This window comes from Anomaloglossus baeobatrachus, chromosome 4 (genome assembly GCF_048569485.1).
Source record: "Anomaloglossus baeobatrachus isolate aAnoBae1 chromosome 4, aAnoBae1.hap1, whole genome shotgun sequence".
In the NCBI taxonomy this organism is placed as follows: Eukaryota; Metazoa; Chordata; class Amphibia; order Anura; family Aromobatidae; genus Anomaloglossus; species Anomaloglossus baeobatrachus.
In genome coordinates, this window is record NC_134356.1 from 222,239,892 (window position 1) to 222,265,339 (window position 25,448).

The 25,448-nt window shown below is 44.0% G+C and overlaps 1 protein-coding gene across 2 annotated transcripts in view; it reads right to left on the minus strand.

Annotated features, from left to right (window-relative positions):
- Positions 1 to 525: 525 nt before the first annotated feature.
- LOC142301390 (T-complex protein 11-like protein 2) overlaps positions 526 to 25,448 on the minus strand; it is a 43,268-nt gene continuing 18,345 nt past the window's right edge. For both annotated transcript variants that reach the window (XM_075342385.1, XM_075342384.1), the window contains exons 3-10: positions 20,855 to 20,987; positions 16,137 to 16,257; positions 15,614 to 15,834; positions 9,902 to 10,038; positions 7,913 to 8,094; positions 7,662 to 7,834; positions 7,406 to 7,578; positions 526 to 3,772 (exon numbers count right to left, since the gene is read on the minus strand). In XM_075342385.1, the coding sequence (XP_075198500.1) occupies positions 3,540 to 3,772; positions 7,406 to 7,578; positions 7,662 to 7,834; positions 7,913 to 8,094; positions 9,902 to 10,038; positions 15,614 to 15,834; positions 16,137 to 16,257; positions 20,855 to 20,987 (1,373 nt within the window). In that variant the 3' untranslated portion in view covers positions 526 to 3,539. The remainder of the gene's footprint in view (positions 3,773 to 7,405; positions 7,579 to 7,661; positions 7,835 to 7,912; positions 8,095 to 9,901; positions 10,039 to 15,613; positions 15,835 to 16,136; positions 16,258 to 20,854; positions 20,988 to 25,448) is intronic.

Genomic DNA, 25,448 nt, shown 5'->3' on the forward strand with positions numbered 1-25,448 from the left:
TGTGTGCGAGAAAACCAAGCACAAAAGAAAAAACAAAAAAAAACAAAACAAAACACACAACGTGATTCACAGTGTGTGCAGCCCAACTCTTGGCCTGGGCATTACTCCACACAACTTTTTTTATACAACACAATAGAGGGACTGAGAAGGGAAAAAAAAAAAAAAAAAAAAAAATCAAAAAGACACCAGTTTTGTAATTAAAGGGAATCTGTCACCAAATTTCTGTTTCCTCATCTGAGAGCAGCATAATGTAGAGACAGAGACCCTGATTCCAGCAATGTGTCACTTACTGAGCTGTTCTCTGCTGCAGATATACAGAGATCATTAATATGCTGGACTACCTGCAGTACGACAAGTAGTCCTCTAATGATTAAACAATGATTCTATCATTAGAGGACTACTTGTCGTACTGCAGATATACAGAGATCATTAATATGCTGGACTAACTGCTATATCTGCAGCAGAGAACAGCCCAGTAAGTGACATTGCTGGAATCAGGGTCTCTCTCTCTACATTATGATGCTCTCAGATTAGGCGGCAAAACCTGGTGACAGATTCCCATTAAGTTTTGCAAATAAAAAAGGAAACTGATTTGAGAAGATTACATTACGAATTGTTAATAGTGACCAGCTAAGGGAATTTCACATCAACTCTTACAACATGCAATCTTAAGCATCTATATGTTCCCACAATACGAAAGAAAATACTGCAAAACCAAGCCAAGCCAAATGATATTGACAAATGCATAACATATTTGTGCACAAGCGTTCATGCAGGCTACACTGTGCAACCAGACTAAGGATTATAATAAAGAAGCTGTAAATGTAGGAGGGTCTCTCCAAGATAGCTGGTAATGGAGATTAATAAGGGAGCGGTAAAAGTGAACGTATGTGGAGCCATCACAGATTACTGCATGGTCACACCAAAGACATTATGTACTTTCTCTACATAAAGAAAGTAACGCGTTGTAGCTACACCAGCGAGATTACCAAGCATAGCCTACCCAGCTACAATCTCATCACCCATAGCACGGCAGTGCTCTACTTCTAGGGAGCAGATAGGGACTTATTTACTAAAGGTCGATTAATGAAATACACTATGGAGAGGGAAAGAAAAAAGGAGATATATATTCAGACTAGAAATATATAGGAAATACAGTGGAACCTTGGATTAAGAGTAACTTGGTTTGAGAGCGTTTTGCAAGACAAGCAAAGCTTTTTACAAATGTGTAACTTTGTTTAAGAGCAATGCTTTGCAATAAGAGCAAATCCTCACCGCGAACACTTCCGGTTCTGTCCTTTCACCGCGCTCTGACGGTAACTTTCTGTACTGTATACCATTGTACAGTATATACTATATAGCATGTCTATCAATTTGCATTTGTGGATATAGTATTGCACTCTTATTGATAACCAGTGCAGCACATTGCTTATACTGTACCTCCGCACACCAATTTTATTGTAAGCTAAAGTGCAGATTACTTTGCTTTATATGTTCTTTACTGTACAGTATTTTGTATTAGTGTACGGTAATAATTTTATATGAATACAGTACATTGTATTACTGTAATAAGTTTGTATAAATACAGCAAATATTTCTGGGTTGTGGAACGAATTGTCTGTGTTTCAATTATTTCCTATGGGAAAATTCGCTTTGATATTAAAGAGTAACTTTGTTTAAGAGCACACTCCCGGAACAAATTATGCTCGTAATCCAAGGTTCAACCACTGTACAATGATTACTATTCTCCACTGCTATGAAGATGTAATGGCGTTAGATGGGTCCCACCATTATAAATCTACTTTCTGCATGCTAATATATAGGTCTAAAGTGTGTCAATTATATGACTCAACCTGGTATAAAGAAACCATTTACTAGATTAAATATATTAATAAAAAATATAAATGTAAAAAATCAGGGGTTAAAACGTGCCGATGAAGAGACAGAACACCGGTATTTGTAAATGCCTGATGAAGGGGTCTGAAACACATAGTGATCATCTATGTTTAGCACTACAATACATAGCAATGGTCCTAATAAAGACAGTAGACTCAAATGTTGGCAAATACAGATTCATCATTGACTTCTTGACCCATTTTTTATTTTTTCTTCTGCCATAGTGGTCCTGGTTAACTTTAAAAATCGGACCAAAATGGATATTGTGCCTACAGGCTGACAACAGCATGGTGTCTGTTCCGGCACAGACAGGGGGAGCAGTTGTCCTTTGACATTTGGAAGGATCACAATTCCTGAACCAATCCTAAGGTTATGAGCCCACGATATGGACATGCTGAGTCCTGGATGCAGCGTATCTTCTCATGCGGAAACGCGAGTGTTGTCCGCAGGAGATCAGAGCTGCTCGTGCCCATGATCAGGGTTTAGGGTACTGCGGAGTTTTGCGCTGTTCTCCCTGCGAAGAACACTTGAGTCCCCGCAAGCATAAACAGACATGTTGCGGCTTGGAAAGCTGGGCCACAGACGAGTTTACGCTGCGGAGAAAAGAAGCACAGTGGGCAGAAGATTTCTATAAATCCCATCCACTGTGCAACAAAGCATTTTGAAGGCAGAAAAAGCATGCAGAGTCCAACACGCTGCCATTACTGATTGTACCCAAAGACTTGCTGCAGCACTTTTGGTTTAACCTTCTACTGGCTAGTGCTCAGACAAATCAGAGAAGCCAGTCATATCATGTATGAAGCTGGAATCTACTTGCAGGGTGCCAGGCAACAGACTATAAAACAATTCATGAATTTAGAATCTGAAAACAGCTCAGATGTCAGCTCGTAATTTATGAAATGCCAGGTAGGACATTACTATCCTATCAAGAGAGAAACTAAAGAAATATCTCAAACGCGATTACTATATGACATGTAAAATACTCATGTACAAGTGCGGGCAGAGTTAGAATGGCACATGGCATCTATAATTTGACAAACGTTACAGTCATTAGAGCCTCAGTAACATACACAAGTATGTAATATATACCAAGGTTTAAATATATATTGCCATGGAGAAACTGCCAATATGTAGGATAACCGTTTCCTACCCCAATATTATGCACACGTTGCAATTTTGATTGCAGATTTTCACAAAATCTGCAAAGAAGCCTTTATGGCAAAGTCTATGAGAATCCTGAAGTGTTGTGCACATGTTCAGGATTTATTTCCTTGCAGATTTGGGTGCAGATAAAAAAAAAAAAAAAAAAAAAAAAAAGCAAAAATGCACTTTTTTTTGCTGCAGCATTTTTCCTGCCCATAGAGGCAGATCTGGTTGCAGAATATCTGCAACCAAATCTGCAATGTGTGCACATGGAATAAAAAGTGTAATTTTTAGGCTCCTTCCACGGTCTTTAATCTATAGCCTTTTACTTGTCTAAAAAATACTGCCCTTGCTTTCCTTAAAAACATAAAACTTTAACATTCAGTAGGTTCTACTGAATAATGCATGTTAAAATTCTTTATAAAAGTAGATTTCCTCTTCCGTTTAGAAACCACTATGTACATGAGGGGAGTGCACTGATTTAATGGCTACCCGGTCTACTACTGTGCCTCTGCTTTGTCTCCTTGTGGTGGGCTGAATAGCAGCTTCCGGAAGATCTGGGCATAGAAAGGTCCGTACACTTGCTTGTTGAAACTGACAATGTTTGCATACTGAAATCCGATGAACTCCATTTCCTTCTGGACTGGTGTAAGACCTCCAGGAAGTAGAGGAACTTGCTTGTATGGTTGGGGAAGACAAAGGAATGTGGTCAAGTACTCTTGGATCCGTTTTTCTAGAAAACAAGAAAGACTGAACTAAAATAACTGATTAATCTTAAACCACTTATTGTACGCAGCGATATTTTGTTATTGGTCAATATAATTTAATTTCAAGTAGTTGTATACAGTTGTGCTCAAAAGTTCACATACCCTGGCAGATTTTTTTGCTTTCTTGGCCTTTTTTTTCAGAGCATATGAATGATAAACACAAAAACCTTTTTCCCCCTCATGGTTAATGGTTGTGTGAAGCATTTTGTCAAACTACTGTGTTTCCTCTTTGTTTCCTTTAAATCATGATGACAACCCAAAACATCCAAATGACCCTGATGAAAAAGTTCGCATACCCCAGATCTTAATACCGTGTATTGCCCACTCTAACATCAATGACAGCTTGAAGTCTTTTGCTGTAGTTGTGAATGAGACTCTTAATTTTCTCAGATAAAGCTGCCCATTCTTCTTGGCAAAAAGCCTCCAGTTCCTGAAAATTTCTTACATGAACTACGTGCTTGAGTTCTCCCCAGAGTGGCTCAATGATATTGCGGTCAGGAGACTGAGATGGCCACTCCAGAACCTTCACTTTATTCTGCTGTAGCTAATGACAGGTCGACTTGGCCTTGTGGTTTGGATCGTTGTCATGTTGGAACGTCCAAGTACGTCCCATGTGCAGCTTCCGGGCTGATTATTAGCAAATACTGGAAGCAAATTTGCACTAATATGCTTTCATTCAGCTTTCCTTCAACTTTGACCAAGTTTCCTGTGCCTTTGTAGCTCACATATCCCCACATCAGCGCTCTACCTCCATGCTTTACAGTAGGAATGGTGTTCCTTTCATCATAGCTCTTGTTGACACCTCTTTAAGTGTAACGTTTATGGTTGTGGCCAAACAGTTTGATTCAATTTTGGTCTCCTCACTCAAAATTACCTTCTTCCAGAAGTTTGGAGGCTTGTCTATGCTGTTTGGCAAATTGTAGGCAAGATACTTTGTGGCATTTGCGCAGTAATGACTTTCTTCTGGCGACTCGACCATGCAGCCCATTTTTCTCCTTATTGTGCATCTTGAAACAGCCACACCACTAGTTTTCAGTGAGTCCTGTATTCTAGCTGATGTTATTTGTGGGTTTTTTCTTTGCATCCCAAAAGGTTTTTCTGGCAGCTGTGGCTGAAATTTTTGTTGGTCTACCAGATTGTGGTTTGGTTTTAACAGAGCCCCTGATTTTCCTTTTGTTAATCACAGTTTGAATGCTGCTGACTGGCATGATCAATTCCTTGGATATCTTTTTGTATCTCTTTCCTGTCTTATACAGTTCAACTATCTCTTCCCGTAAATCTATTGACAATTCTTTTGCTGTCCCCATGACTCAATCCAGAAACGTCAGTGACTGGATGAAAGGTCCAAGAGTCTGTCTGGATCCCAGAAACACACTCAGCTTTTATGCACACACACTGATTAAAGCAAAAAGGTCACATCCTCACCTGTTACCTTTATTAGCCATTCAAACCCATGAGTGTCAACTGCTGTGCAGGTTATCAGGCCAAAATAACCATGGTATGTAAACTTTTGATCAGGGTCATTTGGATGTTTTTGGTTGTCATTATGATTTAAAAAGAGAAAACACAGTAGCTTGATAATAAATGGCTGCACCCAACCATTAATCATGAGTGGGGGGGGTATAAAAAAAAAAAAAAAAAAAAAAAAAGGCCAAGAAAGTAAAAAATCTGTTGAGTTATATAATCTGAGCACAACTGTAGGATTAGTCCATATACGACTAAACATTCTTCCAATAACAGTGTCACATCTGCTCGGAGGTTGTGTGTGGTACTGCAGTTTACACTAACAGAGCCAAACACCGCTTTTGGAACAAAGCAGTTTCTGTACAATGCAAGGTTTACTAAAATATAATTGATAAAACCTGCACTTCAAACCTCGGATACATCTCAAAAGGCATTATTCAATAAGAGGTACAGAATGAAAATATATCAATAGTGATAATGGTGTGCTAAGAGTAATAACAAGGCTAAGTAATTGAGATAAACTAAAAAGTTAAAAAAGGCATGAGACATAATTACACACATGGAAAGACTTATCAGTCATGCAGCCCGGGGCAGAGAATAGCAGAAGTGACTAGACTAAGGGTGGTGTCACACACGACGACGACGCTGCTACGTCACCATTTTCTGTGACGTTGCAGCGACGTCCCATGCTGTCGCTGTGTGTGACATCCAGCAGCGACCTGGCCCCTGCTGTGAGGTCGCCGGTTGCTGAATGTCCAGCTTCATTTTTTGGTCGTTGCTCTCCCGCTGTGACGCACACATCGCTGTGTGTGACAGCGAGAGAAGCGACGAAATTAAGTGAGCAGGAGCCGGCGTCTGGCAGCTGCGGTAAGCTGTAACCAGGGTAAACATCAGGTAACCAAGGGAAGACCTTTCTCTGGTTACCAGATATTTACCTTCGTTACCAGCGTCCGCCGCTCTCACGCTGCCTGTGCTGCCGGCTCCCTGCACATGTAGCTGCAGTACACATCGGGTAATTAACCCGATGTGTACTGTAGCTAGGAGTGCAGGGAGCCAGCGCTAAGCAATGTGCGCGGCTCCCTGCACATGTAGCACAGCGATGCTTGTCGTTACGATAGCTGTCAAACACCACAGAAGCAGCAGCGAAGCAGCGATCATAACAGCGACTTACAAGGTCGCTGTTGCGTCACAGAAAATGGTGACGTAACAGCGAAGTCGTTGTCGCTGTCGCTATGTGTGAACCCAGCTTAAGTCACTTCAGCAGACCCCCTCCATGCCACACGAACAAGTCACAAGCCCAACAATGGGGCACATGGAATACAAGTGCCACTATCAAAGGCAAATGTCTGAATATCATAGCCATCATCTGCCAGGAAAGATGGGGTCTCTGCTTGCAAATAAAAGTCAGGGAGCTGGTATATGACATAAATGTCATATGCTGGTAAGGGGGTTAAAGAGAACCTGTCAGTACAATTTTGTAATGTACAGATATGGCTGTAATACTGATCAAACTGATACCTTTTGTGAAGAAATCCACCTTGTGGTTCTTCTTTAACCACCATTTGAAGTCTACTGCTAGATTTTGGTGCATGGGGGCCGGACTATACACTGGGTCTTCTCCTCCCAGTCTTTGATTTCCCAGCGCCTCCGCCAGCCTCTGGTTTGTGAATTAAGGTTTTTGCTGAAATTTCAAAAACAGAGGAGGCAGGGGGGCCAGGGAATCACAGACAGGGAGGAGGAGACCCAGTGTATAGTCCAGCCCCTAGGCACCGAAAGCAAAATTAATAGAAAACTTCAAATGCTGATTAAAGAAGAGCAACAAAGTGTTTTTCTTCAACAAAGGTATCAATTTACTTAGTATTCCAGGCAGGTCTTTACTTTGCATGATTTTGTAATTTTAAACAGGTTCTGTTTATGCTTGGAGATTTACAGCATAAATAACATACGCAGAAATTGTCTATGCATTAGGCAAGTTACAACCACTATAAAAGATGGTTTTCTGCTCTGGTTATGCAGATTGCGGCCTCTTCCATATTAATTGCTGTCAAATGAAAGATAAATATTCCCTTTGAATGCTGTAGAAACACAATGAAATGACAAGAGTTCAGACAAGGATGGTTTTGGGGCATACATACCAATTAGGTTGTAGATTGGGTGGTTCTTCTCCGTCAGGCTGCAGATCTGTCCTTCCAGGATACTTTTAGCCTCCGCGCCAAGTGCAGGTAATCCTCTGTCTGCCAGCGATTTGCTCATCTCATATGATATTTTGGTACTCAGTGAAGCAAGAGGATCTTTTAAGTTTAAGGTTCTAAATACATGAAGGGGGAATGGTTTGTTATTTTTATTAAATACAAATGTACCATTAGTATGAGTGACAGATAAGGCACTTACTTGTTTAGGCCTTGAAGGAGAATAGTTGCCATTTCTTTGACTTGTTCAATAAAACCAGTAGTGCTTACAGGGCCCAGGGCATTCTGGGTGATAAGACATACACACGCTACCAGCTTAACTTCATGCAGCTTGTTCTTTAGGTCCACAATACGCAGGTCATCTGCGATGACTGTCTGCAAAGAAGAAAATCAATACTCTGTCACCAGCCTGTATTCTTGTAGAAAAGGCAGGATTTTATACTATCCACCTACCTCTGGCACAACACTGTCATAGTCCATATGCAGAAGTTTCACAAAACCACTGTTTAGCACCAAAGTAGGGCTCAGGTGGTCTACAGATACTCCATTTGCACCGGATGTGCTCTCCTCAGCTTTTGCCTTTACTGCATCCTTAAGAGCCTGCTCTATCCATTTGGTGGTCTGATTCAGTGCATCTACAATTACGATAGATTAGGATTAGGGGATACGCTAAAGCCACTACACCCAACTATATAACTGTCCCCTATCGAATAGTGGTTCCTCCAGCAACATACTGATCTACGGTGCAATGCAAACCTGTTACTACACAAATTTTACAATGCATACAAAAGGAAAAATTGATGCCACACTGGTACAGAATAATACTTTGTATACACTACAAAGTGACTATTCATTAATACAGTGGAACCTCGGTTTACGAGTAAACCGGTTTGCGAGTATCTCGCTATACGAGCAAAGCTTGCTGTAAATTTGTAATTCACTTTACGAGCAAGCTTTGCTGTACGAGCAAATACTCACCGCACACACTTCCGGTTCCGTACTTTAACCGCACTCTGACCCGCTATTGCACTCTGCACAAAACACACACATATGTTCACCTTACCTTCCATTCCATCGCTGGCCTCATGGTTCTTTTAGTTCGCCAGTACAGGATGTGTGGTAACCATCACGACAATTGAGGAACGTCTGCTGTCATCCGCTACTCAAAAGGCAGCGCGCTGGCCAATCAGAGGCAAGCGGCTCCTGCCTTTGACATCCGTGCTCTGGCAGCGGAAGCTCCGGGGCATCGGTCGCGATGGTTACCCGATACACATCCTGTACCGGCGGACTACAAGAGCCAGGAGGCCGGCGATGGAACGGAAGGTAAGGTGAGCATAATGTGTGTGTGTGTGTGTGTGTGCGCGTGTTTGTGTTGTGTGTGGAATGGCACAATAGGGGGACCAGGATGGGACATTGCACAAGTTGTGGAACGAATTGTCTGAGCTTGCATTATTTCCTATGGGAAATTTTGCTTTGCTAGATGAGTAACTTAGTTTACAAGCACACTCCCAGAACGGACTATGCTCGTAAACAAAAGGTTCCACTATATATATGTCAGCACGAGGGCTCAGTGGTTCGCACTGTTGCCTTCCAGCGCTGGGGTCCTGGGTTTTAGTCCCACTAAGGACAACATCTGCAAGGAGTTTGTATGTTCCCCCTGTGTTTGTGTGGGTTTCCTCTGGTTTCCTCCCACACTCCAAAGACATACAGATAGGGACTCTAGATTGTCAGCCCCAATGGGGACAGTGATGATCAGGTCTCTAAAGTGCTGTGGAATTAACGCTATAAAAATAAATTTTTTTAATTTCAATAGTTAATCTGGAGTTTAATATATTTTATTAACTTATTTAAATATAAAATATGTATTATATCTTGAAAAAACATTTTAGATTGATTTTAATATTCATTCATTTTTGGGAGTCTCTAAAAGATAAGTTTATGAAGCCTTTATAAACGTGGCCTTTAAAGCAATATGTATGACTTTTTTTTTTTACAAATGTGTTGCAGACACTAAATTTGTTGCTTTTTATAAATATAAGCATTACAGATTTTCCTCCAGTAGAGCATTTCTCAAAGACTGCACAGTTCTACTTTTCTAAAAATGGCTGCTGGTGAAGAAGCATGTGACCAGACCTGGCCATTAGCCCTGCCAATGGAAAAATAGCTTTCCCATGTAAGGTGCTTAATTGGAGGCAGATGGACTGATCTGGTCACATGACCGTCCACCAGCAGCCATTTTTTCTTTTTAGAACAGGAGAACTGTGCAGTCTGATGAAGGTAATAAGTAAAGGAGAAGAATCTGTAATACTTATATATTAGTACTAAGTGAAACAAAATCATGTCCTCAACACATCTGTTCAAATAAAAAAACAACATGATCAACCCCTTTTAGGATATATAATACAAGCAAACAAATGTTACGCCATGGTCGATCATACAAACCGGGTGATTTTTCAAGTATTTCCTGGAATTTTACTCGCTCATATTCTGCTAACTGCCGTTGGAGCTGTGGTCTAATGTTGTAGATCGTATAATTCACCATATCCATTTTCATGAGGTCTAGTACGTGGAAGACATCCCTGATGATGCAAAAAGGTAAAAAAATTAGTTAAATGGAGCAAGATAATGAGTACAATCTTCTGATATCAAGAACGAGGCACAGGATTTGACGGCTAGCTTTGAAAACCAGGTACACTACCTGGCCAGAGGAGAATTAACATATCGGACACTGGAAATACAAGTCGGATCCTTCTCTCCCAATATATAGTCATGAGGCTCCCATACATATTAGACCGTTGGCGTATCCCACCGATATCAGCGGGTGCGGATGACTTTCTTCTAATGTGTATGGCAGCCTTAATCCCTTAGAAAAGCCAATGCAAATTAGCACTTCCCTAAGAATTAGAAAGCTGGCTCTCTAAAGCCATCTAATGGACCTAGCCACCCAACAGGTCAATATTGATTCCATGACAATCCTTGCTGCATGACTTAGAATATTCAGCCAAAGGAAAGTGCCCAACCACAAGCGGTAGTAATGAGACACCATATCCGCATTTAAGCAGACGAATGCTTTTCTCAGAATAATGGCATGCCGGGATAGATGATGTATAATTTATCATGAACTTGATGGACCTGTTTTGTTTTTTTTTAGTAACCAGTGTAACCGTCATCTGCAGACAATGGTTTCAGAATTCTTGTTACTCAGCAGTCTACAGGAATATGCTCGTTTGCTGCATAAAAGGTCTTTGACAGATGTCTACGGAGGTACAGGTTTCTGTGTGTGGAAAGACAGGCTGGCATAAGGAGACTTCTAGGCCAAGAAATTTATATACCTCTTCCCCAGAGAGCACTGCCTGACATACAAGTCTCTACAGTACATTGGCACTCTCCACAATGAGGAAGGTATACCACCTAAACGGGTCACAAAAAACTAGATCTCTCCTTCCATCAATTTAAAAAGGGAAAAAAAAAAAAAAAAAAAATCAGCATTTTCCTATATAAAGGTGCAGCCAGTGCAGTACTGGCACTATGAGGCACAGTGTGTACATACCATCAGGGGGCAGCTCGAGTGTTTAGGCTGTGAAATCCAACTTTATAAAGTTTGAAAAATGAAGCACTTTTTGATTGACGTGTGCACCACTCTCCTAATGTCCGGGCGTGTTATGCACGTGTATCCCCGCCCCCCCCGCCAACTGTTCCTCCCTCTTTCTGGTTGTATTCAAATTTCTCTCTTCAGAAACATGGCGCCGGAGTTGGCACATGCGCATAGCGCTTATCTCCGGCGCCATGTTTCTGAAGGCCGCAGTAGCTAGTATTACCTGCAGCTACGATATCGTGCCGCCCCAGGACACCGTGACCGAGTCTCGCAGCACTGCCGTCACGGGGTCATGTGAGTCCATTTGTGAACTGACCTCACCTGACCCCCAATGTCGCTGGCAGGCTGCTGCCGGCTTTTTCCTGTGGCGTCCCGGTGTCCTAGGCGGCTGCTGTGCTGGCACGGTACGATATCTTAGCTGCAGGTAATACTAGCTACTGCGGGATTCAGAAACATGGCGCCGGAGATAAGCGCTATGCGCAGGTGCCAACTCCGGCGCCATGTTTCTGAAGAGAGAAATTTGAATACAACCAAAGAGAGGGAGGAACAGTCGGCAGGGGGGGCGGGGATACACGTGCATAACACGCCCGGACATTAGCAGCAAGGTGCACACGTCAATCAAAAAGTGCTTGATTTTTCAAACTTTATAAAAGTAGAATTTCACAGCCTAAACACCCGAGCTGCCCCCTGATGGTATGTACACAATGTGCCTGATAGTGCCAGTACTGCACTGGCTGCACCTTATACATGAAAATCCTGATGTTTGGTTCCCTTTAAAGCTTATAGAAACAAAATCTGAGCCTTCAGTTCAGAAAATGGCTGACATGTAGAGAGTATTGGCTCCTATGTGCTTTTACCATTCATTATGTCTGGAAATCGATGTACAAAAAAGAAGGCCGCAGTTATACTTTTATTAGCTCTTGAAATGACTTCCGGCCTCACTGGTGGCAGCTATGTCACCCGCTTCTAGTGGGATTCCAACAATAGTATTAGGCAGAACTTACATGAATACATTAAATGTCATAACGGCTCCTGGTCAAGCCTGAACAATCACAGAAGGTTTAGCCAATTTGATTCTCGTCGCCATCCTGTATTATAGGATCATCCCCAAGTATAAAGTTTTGTAAGATAAAAGTATAAAGAATTGATTTATACACTATGCAATCACAGTCCTCGACAATAATGAGGAGGTAAAATGTAAAAATTGATCATCTAATTCAAAACACAATTCTGGGAGATTTTTTTGTCATCCCCTAACCCTTCCCGTATAGACAATGGTCTATATGGATAAAATACGGAAGATAAAATAACTGAAATGATAAGGTTTACCAACTATTTTCTAATTTGGAGTAAATACCCAGAGATTGACACACCAAAGGGGTTTGAAATATGGGAACATAAAAGGCATTAATAGAGTAACGCAATTATATGCGGGAGGATTTTTTAAAGTCTTTCAAAAAACAAAAACAGATATTTGACCTGCAAAATAACTACAGTTTTTTTCAGTATCTCCAACTTAGATATGCACGGATGGCAGAAGCTAAAACACTTCTATTGACTGCAGCAACAAATGCTTCAAATATAAATTTGGTGGCGACTGGAGGTAGTAGGAAATAGGTTACATCACTCCATTATACATGTCTCTTTGAAGCTAGGCCTAAGAAAAGAGTATGCCCTTTAAGAGATAAATGGCAGGGTATGAAAGAGAAGAAAGGAAAAAAAAAAATAAAAATTGCACTGCACTCGCAGTACACCGGTGTAATGCGAGTGCAGAGCAAGAATGGCAATAGCTGACAACGGAGGAGAGAGTGAGAAATCTCTCCCTCCCCTCCTCTGCGCCTGGCGCCCCCCTCTCCTCAGCACCGACCCGCCCCTCGCAGCTGTGGTCTGATCGCAAGATTGGATCTCAGTAGCAGGGACACTCAGCTCTGCTGTGCTGCCAGCGTGAGCCGAGTGTCATGCGAGGATCGCAGTAGTCCCGTGTGGCCCTGGCTCATGTGACCTTTCAGCTGCAGCCAATCACTGAGCTCAGCGGCTCTCCAGAGGTACCATAGATGGCACGAGCTGCTGAGCTCAGCAATTGGCTGCGGCAGTGACATTTCGTCAACAGCGGTGAAGTCAAACAGGTAGAGATATAGCACCTGACCCCAAAGAGGGCAGGTAGAGTCCTACAGTTCTGTTTTTTTGTTTTGTTTTTTACAAGTAACTGAGAATACGGCCATCAGGGTCTTATAACTTCAATACTTTAGCAGTAAATAATTCCAGTTTGTCCCTTTAAATTCTGAAGATTGTAAAGATAAAATGTCCCAAATACTAGTCAGATATAGAGACCGGCACAGCCAGTGCCTCAGACAGAAATACCATACCAGCCCTTCTGGCACTCCTTTTATAAACTGATGAGTGCAGCACTATTAATAACTGCACTTAAGCTTCCAGATTTGACCTTCAAGCAGCTGGAAAGTTCAGCTTGTAGATGTATGGAGTCACTAACCCAGAAGCAAAACTTACTCTCCTTGTATCAACAAAACTACTGGAATCACTGGAGGGAGCTCAGTATATGAGCCGATAGGATCCTGGTACAAAAAGGTCAAAAAGCCATCGGAACATATTACACACATCAAAATACACTTCTTTTAAGAAGAGGCAGGGGTGCAGTGTCAGTGTTTCGCTGGTTTCTTTTACACAGGCCAAAAATGTGTAGTTGCATCTAAAGAGCACTTTACTTTTACTGAAGACTTTGCACTTAGTCTGTTTTCTTACTAAAAATCAGGGCATCAGAAGAACAGATTGTTTCTTCCAAAAACAGCACCACACAAGTCCATGTAGTGTACTTTGTATTATAGCTAAGATTTTATTCAAAGGATTGTCACCACAGACTATTCAAGCCAGGTACAGGCGCATCACGGTGGGGCTAATTTAAAGGGAACCTGTCAGGTGCAATATGAGCCCAGAAGCACAAGCAGTTCTGAATGCATATCTATAACCCTTGCCTAACTGTCCCAGCATCTAGTGGCAAAGATAACTAGATAAAAAGTATTTCTAAAGACAGTTTGAGGTGCTAATGAGCGCAGGGACTAGTCGCAGGGTCGTTAGTACCCTGGCTAGTCTGCCCCCTTAGCATGTTCTCACACCCTCGCGGCCATGACAACATATTTTACAATGCCCAGTGTCATCTGCATCTCTATTCAAGTACAAGCAGCTTTGTATCTCTCAGCATTGGGCGTCTGACACCAGATGTATGCAGGCTCACTGGGCATTATCAGACGGCGCCATGATTCCAGTCATGTACACAATACCTCTCTGAAGCCAGGACGCGTACACCCAGCTTCAGAGTAGTGCGCATGACCGGAAGTGCGGACAACTTCCAAGCATGCGCAGGAAGATTCTCTGAAGCCCGGGTGCATATACCTGGCGTCAAACGCTCAGAGCTGAGAGGCGTGCGGCTTTGAATAAAGATGCAGATAAAACTGGGCATTGTAAAGCATGTAATCCAGCCCACAGGGGTGTGCTAACATGCAAAGTGGGCAGACTAGCCAGGGAACTAACGCTTCAAAATATGTGAAACCACACAATGGAATATAGTTATCCAAAATCTTTTATTCATTAAATAGACAAACACAAATAAAACAGGAGTGCACACACATACTCCTGATTCAAGTAATCATCAGTAAGAGGACATTATAACCTCACCAACGTGGGGACCAGGGCCGGACAGCAGGTATAGAGACCATGCTTGGGGAGAAGTGAGGCTGATTACCGCTCAAATAACCCATAGGTTATCCCCAAACATAGCAGGTAAACTCCCTTCACCTAGCTACGAAACCGGGTAATAGAGAAATAATGACCCAGGGTGCTCAAAGGCCAGACTGGGTCTATCAGTATTGAAAGTACATACCGGAAGTCGAGGTAAGCAAGGGAGCCGGTCCAGGGTCCACGCCCGACGCGCGTTTCGGGTACCTTTTTCAGGGGCACATTTTGATGGATCCAGCAAAAAAAAAAAACGGATGAAACGCAAGGCTATCCGGCGCTAATGAAAGTCTATGGGGGGGGGAAAAAAAAAAAAAATGGATCCGGCGGCAACAGACGCCGGATCCGTTTTTTCATGTTTTTGCCGGATTGTGCCTGATGGCAAAAGAAAACTGATGTATGGAAGCAGCCTTAGTAATCGAAGACCAATTGCAAGCGTTTTAGCTAATTAATGCTTCCATCAACTAACTCTCATTATTAAAGGAAACTGTATGTAGAAATGTAGTATTCGATCGTGTGAATTTACATGATGTCCAAATGGAACAAACCCTTGAAGAGTCAATTATAGGAACACCAAAACTGACAACTTATAAATTACATTCTAAATCAATCATTGTACAGCCATAACTAAATTCTCACATAACAAATATAACAACTAGTACAAGAGGCAACTAAGGCTACCAGAAGGGAGCCCTCCGCAGAATCAAATCCTAAAACACCAAAACTGGTATAATCCATAGTCAGTGTTGTTGCTTAGGACAGAAAACACTATTTGCCGTTTTTATAACTATAAAAGAAGAATGTGCACTAACCGCAGCATTTGTACAATGTCTCCACTGGCCTTGAGCTTCTTCACATCATCATCTCTAACAGGGGCACATAACTTGGACATTAGATTGATGATATAACTTCCAAGCTTTGGAATATCAACAGCATTGTGTTCTGCCTGTTGTCTTATTAGGTCCACGTCTAGAACTTCACAGATTTGGGTCCGAAGTCTGTTTGTGCCAGGAGTTAAGAAGGAAAGTAGAATCTGCAATACAGATATTGAAATTAAATGTGTCCAGAATTTGTTGTTTTTTTTCACTGCTGGAGTGGTGCTTTTAATCTAAGGTCTTTGCCCCCCGATCTCATACTCTCCCTCCGGCACTTTTATCTGCCTAGCTCCGCTCCTGCAGTGCCATCTTCTGACCGGAAGCGCTCACTGAAAGTCTAGGAGAGCCAGAACGAAGCTCTCATAGACATGCATTGAGTTTCTAAGCCCACTGCATACGCCTGCTCCATGAAGTCATAACACATCATGGGACGTGAAGGAGTTACAGTAGATATAATTACCTCTTTTATCTCATCAAATAGCTTGATAGCATGTTCATACTCCGGAGGATCTTCCTTAAGTTCTGATTCCAAGCTATCCCAGAAAGCTTTGTGGACAATCTGCTTTACTCGTTCTTCCAAACTGTAATATAACCATAACCGTAAAGATTCATGTATGCATTTCTGAATAATATGATTCAATTGAAGAAAAAAAAAATAAAAAAATATTCAACTGTTCTATTTCTGCATCTTGCAGGCTCTATTCAAGGCTTGGAAAAAAAAAAAAAAAAAAAAAAAGAAAAAAAAAACCCACACAAACAAAAAACACCCATACATGATATAGATTTATTTAAAATTTATTAGACTCAGACAGCATGTTCCAAAAGTGACTACATCCCTCACATTTTTGGAAATATTGTACTACAAACACTGATGTAACACTTTGATACAATGTACAGTGTACAGCTTGTATAACAGTGTAAATTTGGTGTGACCTCTAAATAAGGGTACTTTCACACTTTAGTTCAGCGCAGTCCGTCACTATGGAGACTAGCGCAGTCCGTTAACGCACTGCGCTATTCTCCATAGAGTTGTATGGACGACGCACTGTAACGCAAGTGTCAGCGTTGCATCCGCTGGACGGCGCAGCGTCGTTATTTTGACGCTGCGTCGGCCGGAGGGAACACAACATATAACTTTTTTTGAGCGGCCGAAACCTTTTTTTTTTATTTTTCACTGCGCATGCTCTTTTTTTTATTTTTATTTTTTTAAAATCACAGAAACTTTATTTTGTTTCTCGGTGGCCGAACGCTCAGTTGAGCGGCCGGCGGCATGTGAGGGCGCTATGCTGAGCGCCTGGCAGCTGGGTGATCAGCTGATCGTTCACAATAGTCTGCTGCCGGTAAAACTAAAGAAGAAAAAAAAAAAAAAAAAAAAAAAAAGGCTCTCCGTTGTTTTGTATGATCCGTTGTATCCGTTGTGCCATTATATGCAACGCATCCGTCACACAACGCAATGCAAAGGATGCCATTCAACCCAAGTGTGAAACTAGCCTAACTCACACAGGCATTAATGTTTACACTGTTGGCAACAAAAGGGTGTACACCCCTAAAAGAAAAATGAATAAAATGGTGTTGAAATGGTCTATATTTTGTGTGGCTACCATTATTTTCAAGCACTGCCATAACTTTCTTGGGCAAGGGCATGGAAATTAATTTCCACAAAAGGATAATCAAAGTCTTTTCATCCAACTATCAAATCTAGGGCCCAAATTATAAAAATAGTTCTTTATTGGTTCTACAAAAATATAAAGGAAAAAAAAACCAAAAAAAAAAACACCCAATAACATACAATTGACAAAACATACAAAAATATAATTTAAGATGCCTAATAATTAATAAGGTTAGTGTCTCACATCACCTATTATAGCCCTGTTATCTCCCTATGATATACCACTACCTAACCATGGAGGCCTCATCAAGATATCATATGAAATAAGGTACACAAGCATCTCTTCTTATTTGTGTTGATGTATACTCCTCAGGAATTCGTATAACCAAATCATTGGTGCTCTTGTCTTTCCACAATTGGAAGACCTTACAGATCTGGAGTCACCTATCAGATAACAGTCCTTCCCATTGAGGAGTCATCTTAAATTTCATTTTTCGCCTCTGCCTCGACGCATTACCCCCCTTCCATGGCTGGGGTTCCTCAGGAGGCCTTCTATTCAAAAGCCAGATTCAATCCACAATATAATCAGATACGCTGGGGTGCAAAATATCAACCCTCCATATGCAGGATCTGTACAACGTTCTGATATAGGGTTTGATACTCAGGAGCTACAAAGAAACTCCTATACGCTCCCATGCCACACGCATATCGCTTGAGCAATCCTGCAGCTGTCCTCACATCAGATGACTATGGCCTCCTAAGGAACCCCGGCCATATATCTATAATATATTATATATTATATTATAATATATATATATATATATATATATATATATATATATATATATAAAAATATAATGACCAGTTATAAAAAGGTACAGAGAACCCAGAGTGTCCATTAATCCTGGAAAAAGTGACATATGAGTAATTGAGGAAAATTGGGAATCCCCTCCCTCCTCTCATTGATTTAAGTCTGTATATTCATTTATAGGGTCCAAGATTGTCCTGAATGAATGGTGTACTTATTTTACCCTGAACTGTCTCCTTATACTACCGTACCTCTGTTTTGTATCCTCCTGTCGTTGTAGGATATGGTCATGCTAAGATTAGGGAGTTGTAGGTGCAATTAGAGGGATAGCCTTCGTGGAGCAGGGATTCCGATCTAACATTAGGGAGGTCTCCGTGGTTAGGTAGTGGTGCATCATAGGGAGATACAAGGGCTATAATAGGGGATGTAAGACCCTAACCTTAATTATTAGGCATCTTAAATTATATTTTTGTATAGGTTTTGTCAATTGTAGGTTATTGGGTGTTTTATATTTTTGTAGAACCAATAAAGAATTTTTATAATTTGGGCCCTGGATTTATGATAGTTTTGAGGGCATGGAGGTTACCAAAACCTCACAGGAGCCACTGGAATCCTCTTCCACTCCAAACTGGTGGATGTTAGAGAACTTATGCTCCTCTGCCTTTCGGTTGAAGATGCCCATTGATGTAGCTCCTTTACCCCCAGTTTCTTTAGCAAGGCAGTGATTGTCTTGAAGGTGTGTTTGGGGTCGTTATATTGGAATACTGTCCTGTGGCCCAGTTTCTGAAGGGAGGGGGATCATGCTCTGCTTTAGTGTCACAGTATATGTTGACATTCATGGTTACTGCAATGAATTGTAACGTCCTACAGCCGGCAGCACTCATGCAGCCCCAAACCATGACACACACTTGACACATTCGCAACCAAATAAGCTTTATACTCCTCATTAGACCATAGGGCATGACTCCAGTAATCCATGTCTATTTGTCTTCAGCAAAATGTTTGTGGGCTTTGTTAATCATCTTTAGAAGAGGCTTCCTTCTGCGATGACAGCCATACAGAGCAATTAGATGCAGTGTGGGGCGTATAGTCCTGAGCCCTGACAGACCGAACACCCCCCCGACCCCTCCACTCCTGTAACCTCTGCAGCAATGCTGGCAGCTCTCATGCGTTCATTTTGAAAATACAACCTCTCGCTATGACGTGGAGCACATGCCTTCAACTTCTTTGGCTGACCATAGCGAGGCCTGTTCTGAGTGAAATGTCTTGTTAAACCACTGTATGGTCTTGGCCACTGTGCTGCACCTCAGTTTCAGGGTGCTGGTAATTTATATCCTAGGCCAACTTTATGTAGAGCAACAATTTTTTTTTAAAAGATCCCCAAAGAATTCTTTGCTATGAGGAGCCATGCTGAACTTCCAGTGACTAGTATGAGAGCATGTGCTCCCCATTCATGAGTCACATGACACCAGGGAGGGATATAGTAGAGATGTGCACGACTGGCTGTTAGAGTGTGAGTGAGTGTGTAAGAGCTGGTGTGGTGGAGCAGTTCACAGGGTCGGCATTGCAGGACACTGGCATGTGCCATCTATTAAAGAAACAATGAATTTATCCAAGAGGTGGGAGGAATCATGGGGCATGAGGAGCAGTGAATATTAATTTTGGATTATCTGGCAGCTGACATTGGCGTGTAACTGAGGACACATGGCATGGACATAATGTGCTGCCCACCTTACACACCGGGGTCAGTTGCTGGCATCAGAAGAAAACACTGCGCATTGGGGGAGCAGATGGAAGGTGATAACAATAGTTGGGTTTTTTATGTGAGTGGCATAACAGGAGGCATATATACCAGGATTAGGGACATATATGCCAGGATGTGGCCCAAGATGGGGAACACTACTACATAATGAAGGTGGTGGTTTGCCTAGTAGCATTAGATAAAGTGATGGTTTTTGGATGTGTGGTTCACGTCTAATTCTCCAGATAGTCTTAGGTGGGCTTTGCACACTACGACATCGCAGGTGCTATGTCGGTGGGGTCAAATTGAAAGTGACGCACATCCGGCATCGCATGCGACATCGTAGTGTGTAAAGCCTAGATGATCCGATTAACGAGCGCAAAATCGTCGTAATCGTATCATCGGTGCAGCGTCGGCGTAATCCATAATTATGCTGACGCGACGGTCAGATGTTGTTCCTCGCTCCTGCAGCAGCACACATCGCTGTGTGTGAAGTCGCAGGAGCGAGGAACATCTCCTACCGGCGTCACTGCGGCTTCTGTAGGATATGCGTAAGGAAGGAGGTGGGCGGGATGTTTACATCCTGCTCATCTCCGCCCCTCCGCCGCTATTGGCCGCCTGCCGTGTGACGTCGCTATGACGCTGCACGACCCGCCTCCTTAGGAAGGAGGCGGGTCGCCGCCCAGAGCGACGGTCGCAGGGCAGGTGAGTGCATGTGAAGCTGGCGTAGCGATAATGTTCGCTACGCCAGCTATCACACGATATCGTACCTGCGACGGGGGCTATCTCAGCATCGGCTTGCGATGTCGCAACGTGCAAAGCCGCCCTAAGTCTACTAAGCCAGGGCCATCAGCATTACAAAAATTAAAAAAAAATAAAATATATATATATATATATATATATATATATATATATATATATATATATATATATATATATATATATATATATATATATATATATATATATATATATATATATATATATATATGTACATATATACACAAAAAAAAGAAATACCTGTTTTTCGGGGGTTCTATAGTATCAAGATGGAAGTTTTCATTTGCAACAATTTCGTGGGCTATTAGTAAGTTGGATAAGTTTCTTGTGGTAGACATAACATCTTCAAAGGTTGATGTTCTTGGTGGACTTGCTAAAGATAAAAAAAAATATTATATAATAATATAGAAAATATGAACAAAGTGCAATTACAAAACGTCCGAGGAAGAGCAAAAACAGTCTAATATTTATCATTAAATTTATTTGCTGCTGTTGGTAGTAACATCACTAATCGGCAAAATATCACTGACTTGTTTCTAAGCCATGCAAGTTAGATTTACAAGGGTTGTCCAGGCATTTTATATTCAGGTTCTAGCCATTGAAAAGGTCAATAGGATCCAGCACCCCCACCAATGAGCAGTAAATACACTGGAAAAAAAAAACAAAAAACCAAAAACAACCCACACACCCCCCCCCACAAAAACAGAAACCCAAACACTTGTTTTTGCTCCCATTTGTCATGAGCTGAATATCTAAGACTTTCTCTTTGTACTCAAAGCCTTTCTTCTGTCAAATATTATTCACAATTTTGTCTAAAAATCTGAGTTAGTGAGCCATTCTGCTTTGCAGAGATATTCCATCTATCATAAATCTCACAGGTGTGGCATATCTGGATGCTGATTAGACAGCATGATTATTGCACAGGTGTGCCTTTGGCTGGCCATAATTAAAGGCTACTCTAAAATGTGCAGTTTTGTCACACACACACACCCCACCAGTCTTGAGGGAGTGTGCAATTGGCATGCTGACTGCAGGAGTGTCCACCGGAGCTGTTACCCGTGAATTGAATGTTAATTTCTCTTCCATAAGCCGTTTCTAGAGGCGTTTCAGAGAATTTGCCAGTACAGTCAATGGGTCTCATAACCGCAGAGCACGTGTAACCGCACAGCCCAGGACCTTCACATCCAGCATCTTCACCTCCAAGTTAGGCTGGTTTCAAAATAAGCGTTTCTCCATCGTTTCATTGGGGGACACAGGACCATGGGTTATGCTGCTGTCACTAGGAGGCTGACACTAAGTAGACATAAAAAGTTAGCTCCTCCCCAGCAGTATAACCCCTGAGCCGGAGGCGGACTCAATCAGTTTTTGCTTAGTGTCGTAGGAGGCTGATGTGGGCCGGCTGGGCCCTCTTCAGCCACTTGATTTTTTTGCGTATTTTTTAAATTTTTTCTCGGCGACGCTCGTCGATCTCATCTGTGGTACTTCTGTCTCTACAGGTATCGTTTCTCTACCTCAGCTCTCGCAGCCCGTGTGGGTACCACTCCCCTGGGTCGCAGAGGCTTGAGACGTCGGGCCCTCTCCCCCGTCCAATTTCCGTGGTACCACTCCCGGGTCGGCACGCGGGGCAGAACCTTCCGGGGCACCCCCTATACACCCTGCGGTATCACCCCAAAGGGTGTAAGGGGCATACAGAAGGGGCTGGACCTCTGCAGCGCGTCTGGATGTATGCTGGGGCCCGCAGCGCTGCTACGTTTACAGGGGGCTCCCACCCCCCACTGGCGTCCACCTCCCTGCCTTCCTATTTCTTCTCCCTGGTGCCGCAGCCTTTCCTCCAGGGTGCGGAGCACACAGGAACAGGTGCAGAGCTCCACGCCTGCACACTGGACAGGGGCGCCGCCGCCGACCAGGTAGGACACCCTCTCCTACCTTCCCCTCCTCGGCCGGCGGCGAAATTTAGGCCCCGGTCTGGGCCTAGTCACCGGACGCCCCGATCCACATCGGGCGACAGAGTGCAGCGGCGTGCACGGAGCTTCCGGCCGGCATCCGGTCATCGCGGCTGCGCCGCCGCCACCGTTCGCTGGCAGGGCAGCCGGTCGGTATCTTCCCTGCACGGGCAGCTCAAAAATTTAGGTCCCGGCTTCGGCCCTGTCCCCGGCGTCCTAGGCCCGCCTCCTGCCGCAGCGCTATTGGCCGCCGGCCGCTCGGTCGCCACCCCCCTCCCAGCCCCAGGCATCACAGGGGGGGCGGTGGAGGGTTTTTTCCCGCTCTCCTAGGCCCGCCTCCAGCCTCCTCAGCATCCATTTTATATAACAAAAAAAAAAAAAAGTAGAAAAGAGGGATTATAGCAGTCCCCTGTTCTGCGGATTGCTGAGGCTGCAGCAACCCTCATATCTGGGGGAAAAGTTGACCAAAATTAGCCACCTTCATTTAACGATAGTGGTTGTTTTTCTTTTCCTGGGCTCAGTTTATTTCAATACGTAAAGGTAGATTTATATATATATTTATTAACTCTTACAAGCACTCCTTCGGGTTCTTGGTTAGCATCAGAGATACAGTTAGTATGGGCTGTTCCCTCTGTTGTGAATTACCCAAATGATGTTACATTAGTGTTTTACAGCTACCGCAGCCCCTGGCACTGCACGCCCCTGTATCCCGCCCCTGCCGGCGGGTTAGCGCCCTGTCTCAGGCCCTACATCCCCTCGCCTACGTCCCTCGGGTGGGTGCGCATGCGCTGCGTCCCCGGCCGACGCTCTGTCGTACCATCCGCAAGACTGGCGCAACCGGGGAGATGAGTCCCGTACCAGGGACCTTTTTCCTCTGCCCAAGGCGGACCCGCCAGGTCTCGTCGTCTGCGCCCCCAGTTTTCACCTTAATCCCCAGGTCCAGACTGCCTCTCCTCTGGTAGCCTTTCGACCTCTGGGGGATGGCCCAGGCGTTCCACCTCTGCTGGACTTCGAGCAGGAGGACCCGGATGTTTGGGGCAGGACTAATAGCCTGGTAAGGATGGTGAGTCAAGCCTTAAAAAGGTACGGACAGTCCTTTTCTCTCCGGCACGCACCGGGGGAGGCGAGTCCCGTACCAGGGACCTCATCCACTGCTCGAAGCGGACCCGCCAGGTCTCGCCTTCGGCGCCTCCCCCTGGTTTTTCCTTCATTCCCAGGTCAAAAATTCCCGCTCGTCCAGGAGCTTTCCGACCTCTCTGGTGATGACCCAGACGTACCACCTCTGCTGGATTCCGAGCAGGCGCCGAGGTTCGACGCATGGCGATTAGCTGGGAGGAAACGGTGAGTCAGACCATAAGAGCACGGATAGTTCTCTTCTCTTCTCTGAGCACACAGGTCTCCTTTAAGACTTTCCTAACGGACCCATGATGTTTGCAGTGGACATCCAATAGTTCGCAGAGTTACTGCTCCTTCACAGACACCATCCAGACAGGACGTTACCAGCGGTAAATTTTGTTATTGTCTTTATCCATTCTCCAAGGGGCTTCGGGGAGAAGGGGCATGCCCCCCTGTGATCCACCCGCCTGGTTTCCTCTTAGCTTATCATCCCTAACGTGACGTCTCTCAGGGACTACACGGACACCCTACGCAGCGGACTACATTCCATCTCTGCCGATTCAGAACTGGTGGACATCTGCGGTAAGTACCTTCTCATCATAGCCCTGGCGTTTTACCAGCCGCACGGCCTGAGCCTGTAGCAGCAGTGTGACTCCCGTCGAGGCCTCTGACTCAGGAGCTGGAACGCGGAGACGACATCTAAGGAGTCGCTGACTTTCCTTCTGCCTTTAGGTGACCGTCCCTTCGGAAATAGGTTAGTCCAGTGGATCCCTTAGGCTACGTGAGGGAAGCGTACATCTTCCCCTAGGCTACGTGAGGGAAGAGCACTTCTCTTCCCAGCATCGGCCCAGACGCTCAGGATCGTCGCCTCACGCTCGGTCCAGTCCGTTCGACCCGCAACCGTCAGGGCGCCTCTATCTCTCAAACAGTCCCTCCGCCTTGCATTGCAGCGGCCAATTCCAGTTTTTAAGAGCGCTTGCGGGGATCAGGGCGCCTGTTCCTGCACATCCTACTCTGCAGGGCCGTTACGGTCACTCCGCCCATAAACGACCTGGGGGTCCAGACTTCTTCCTTCAAGGATCCTCGTCTTGGGGTTTAGACCCCGTCATCGTCACTTTTTCGCTACTAGGGTAGTTGATCTACCGGTTGGAGTCCTTTCAGACACCGGCCCGGTAGATCATCCCTTTAGGCATGTTATTCGAGACCGCCCAAGGGAAGTTACTCTTCACGCAGGAGTAGTTTTCTTTCCCGCACCAGGTCGGGTTCGGTAGGCGAGTCCGCAGTGGTTGGTGGAGGTGATAGCGGCGGTACACTTACCAGTTTACATCCTTGCCCTTCCAGAGGTCCCCACGGAAGAACGGAGATAAATAGCTTCCGTTTGTCCCGGGGACCCGCCATTCCCTTCCTAGTGGACCAGTCTTCGTAACCGTTCCCTGGGAAGATCCCCTCTCCGTCTCCTCCGGAGAATAGCATCAGCCGTTACCAGTCTCCTATGCTAGGGTGGGCTTGTCCACCTTTCCACAGCTCGGTCCCGAGGGACACCCCTTGAGTGTGGTCTCCCCTTCAGCATTCCGGAATTCAGATCCATCCGGTTAGACTGGTTACGTTTTTTCTTCACTGGGGCGAGGTTGCCCGATCAGGTTCCAGTCGAATCATGCCACAGCGGTGGCGTGCATCATCCACCAGGGAGGCGCAGGAAGTGTCATGGCAAAGGAACAGGTCAAGAAGTTCTAGCTCCGGCCGGATCTTGTCGCGCTCTAATCTTGGCAGTACAC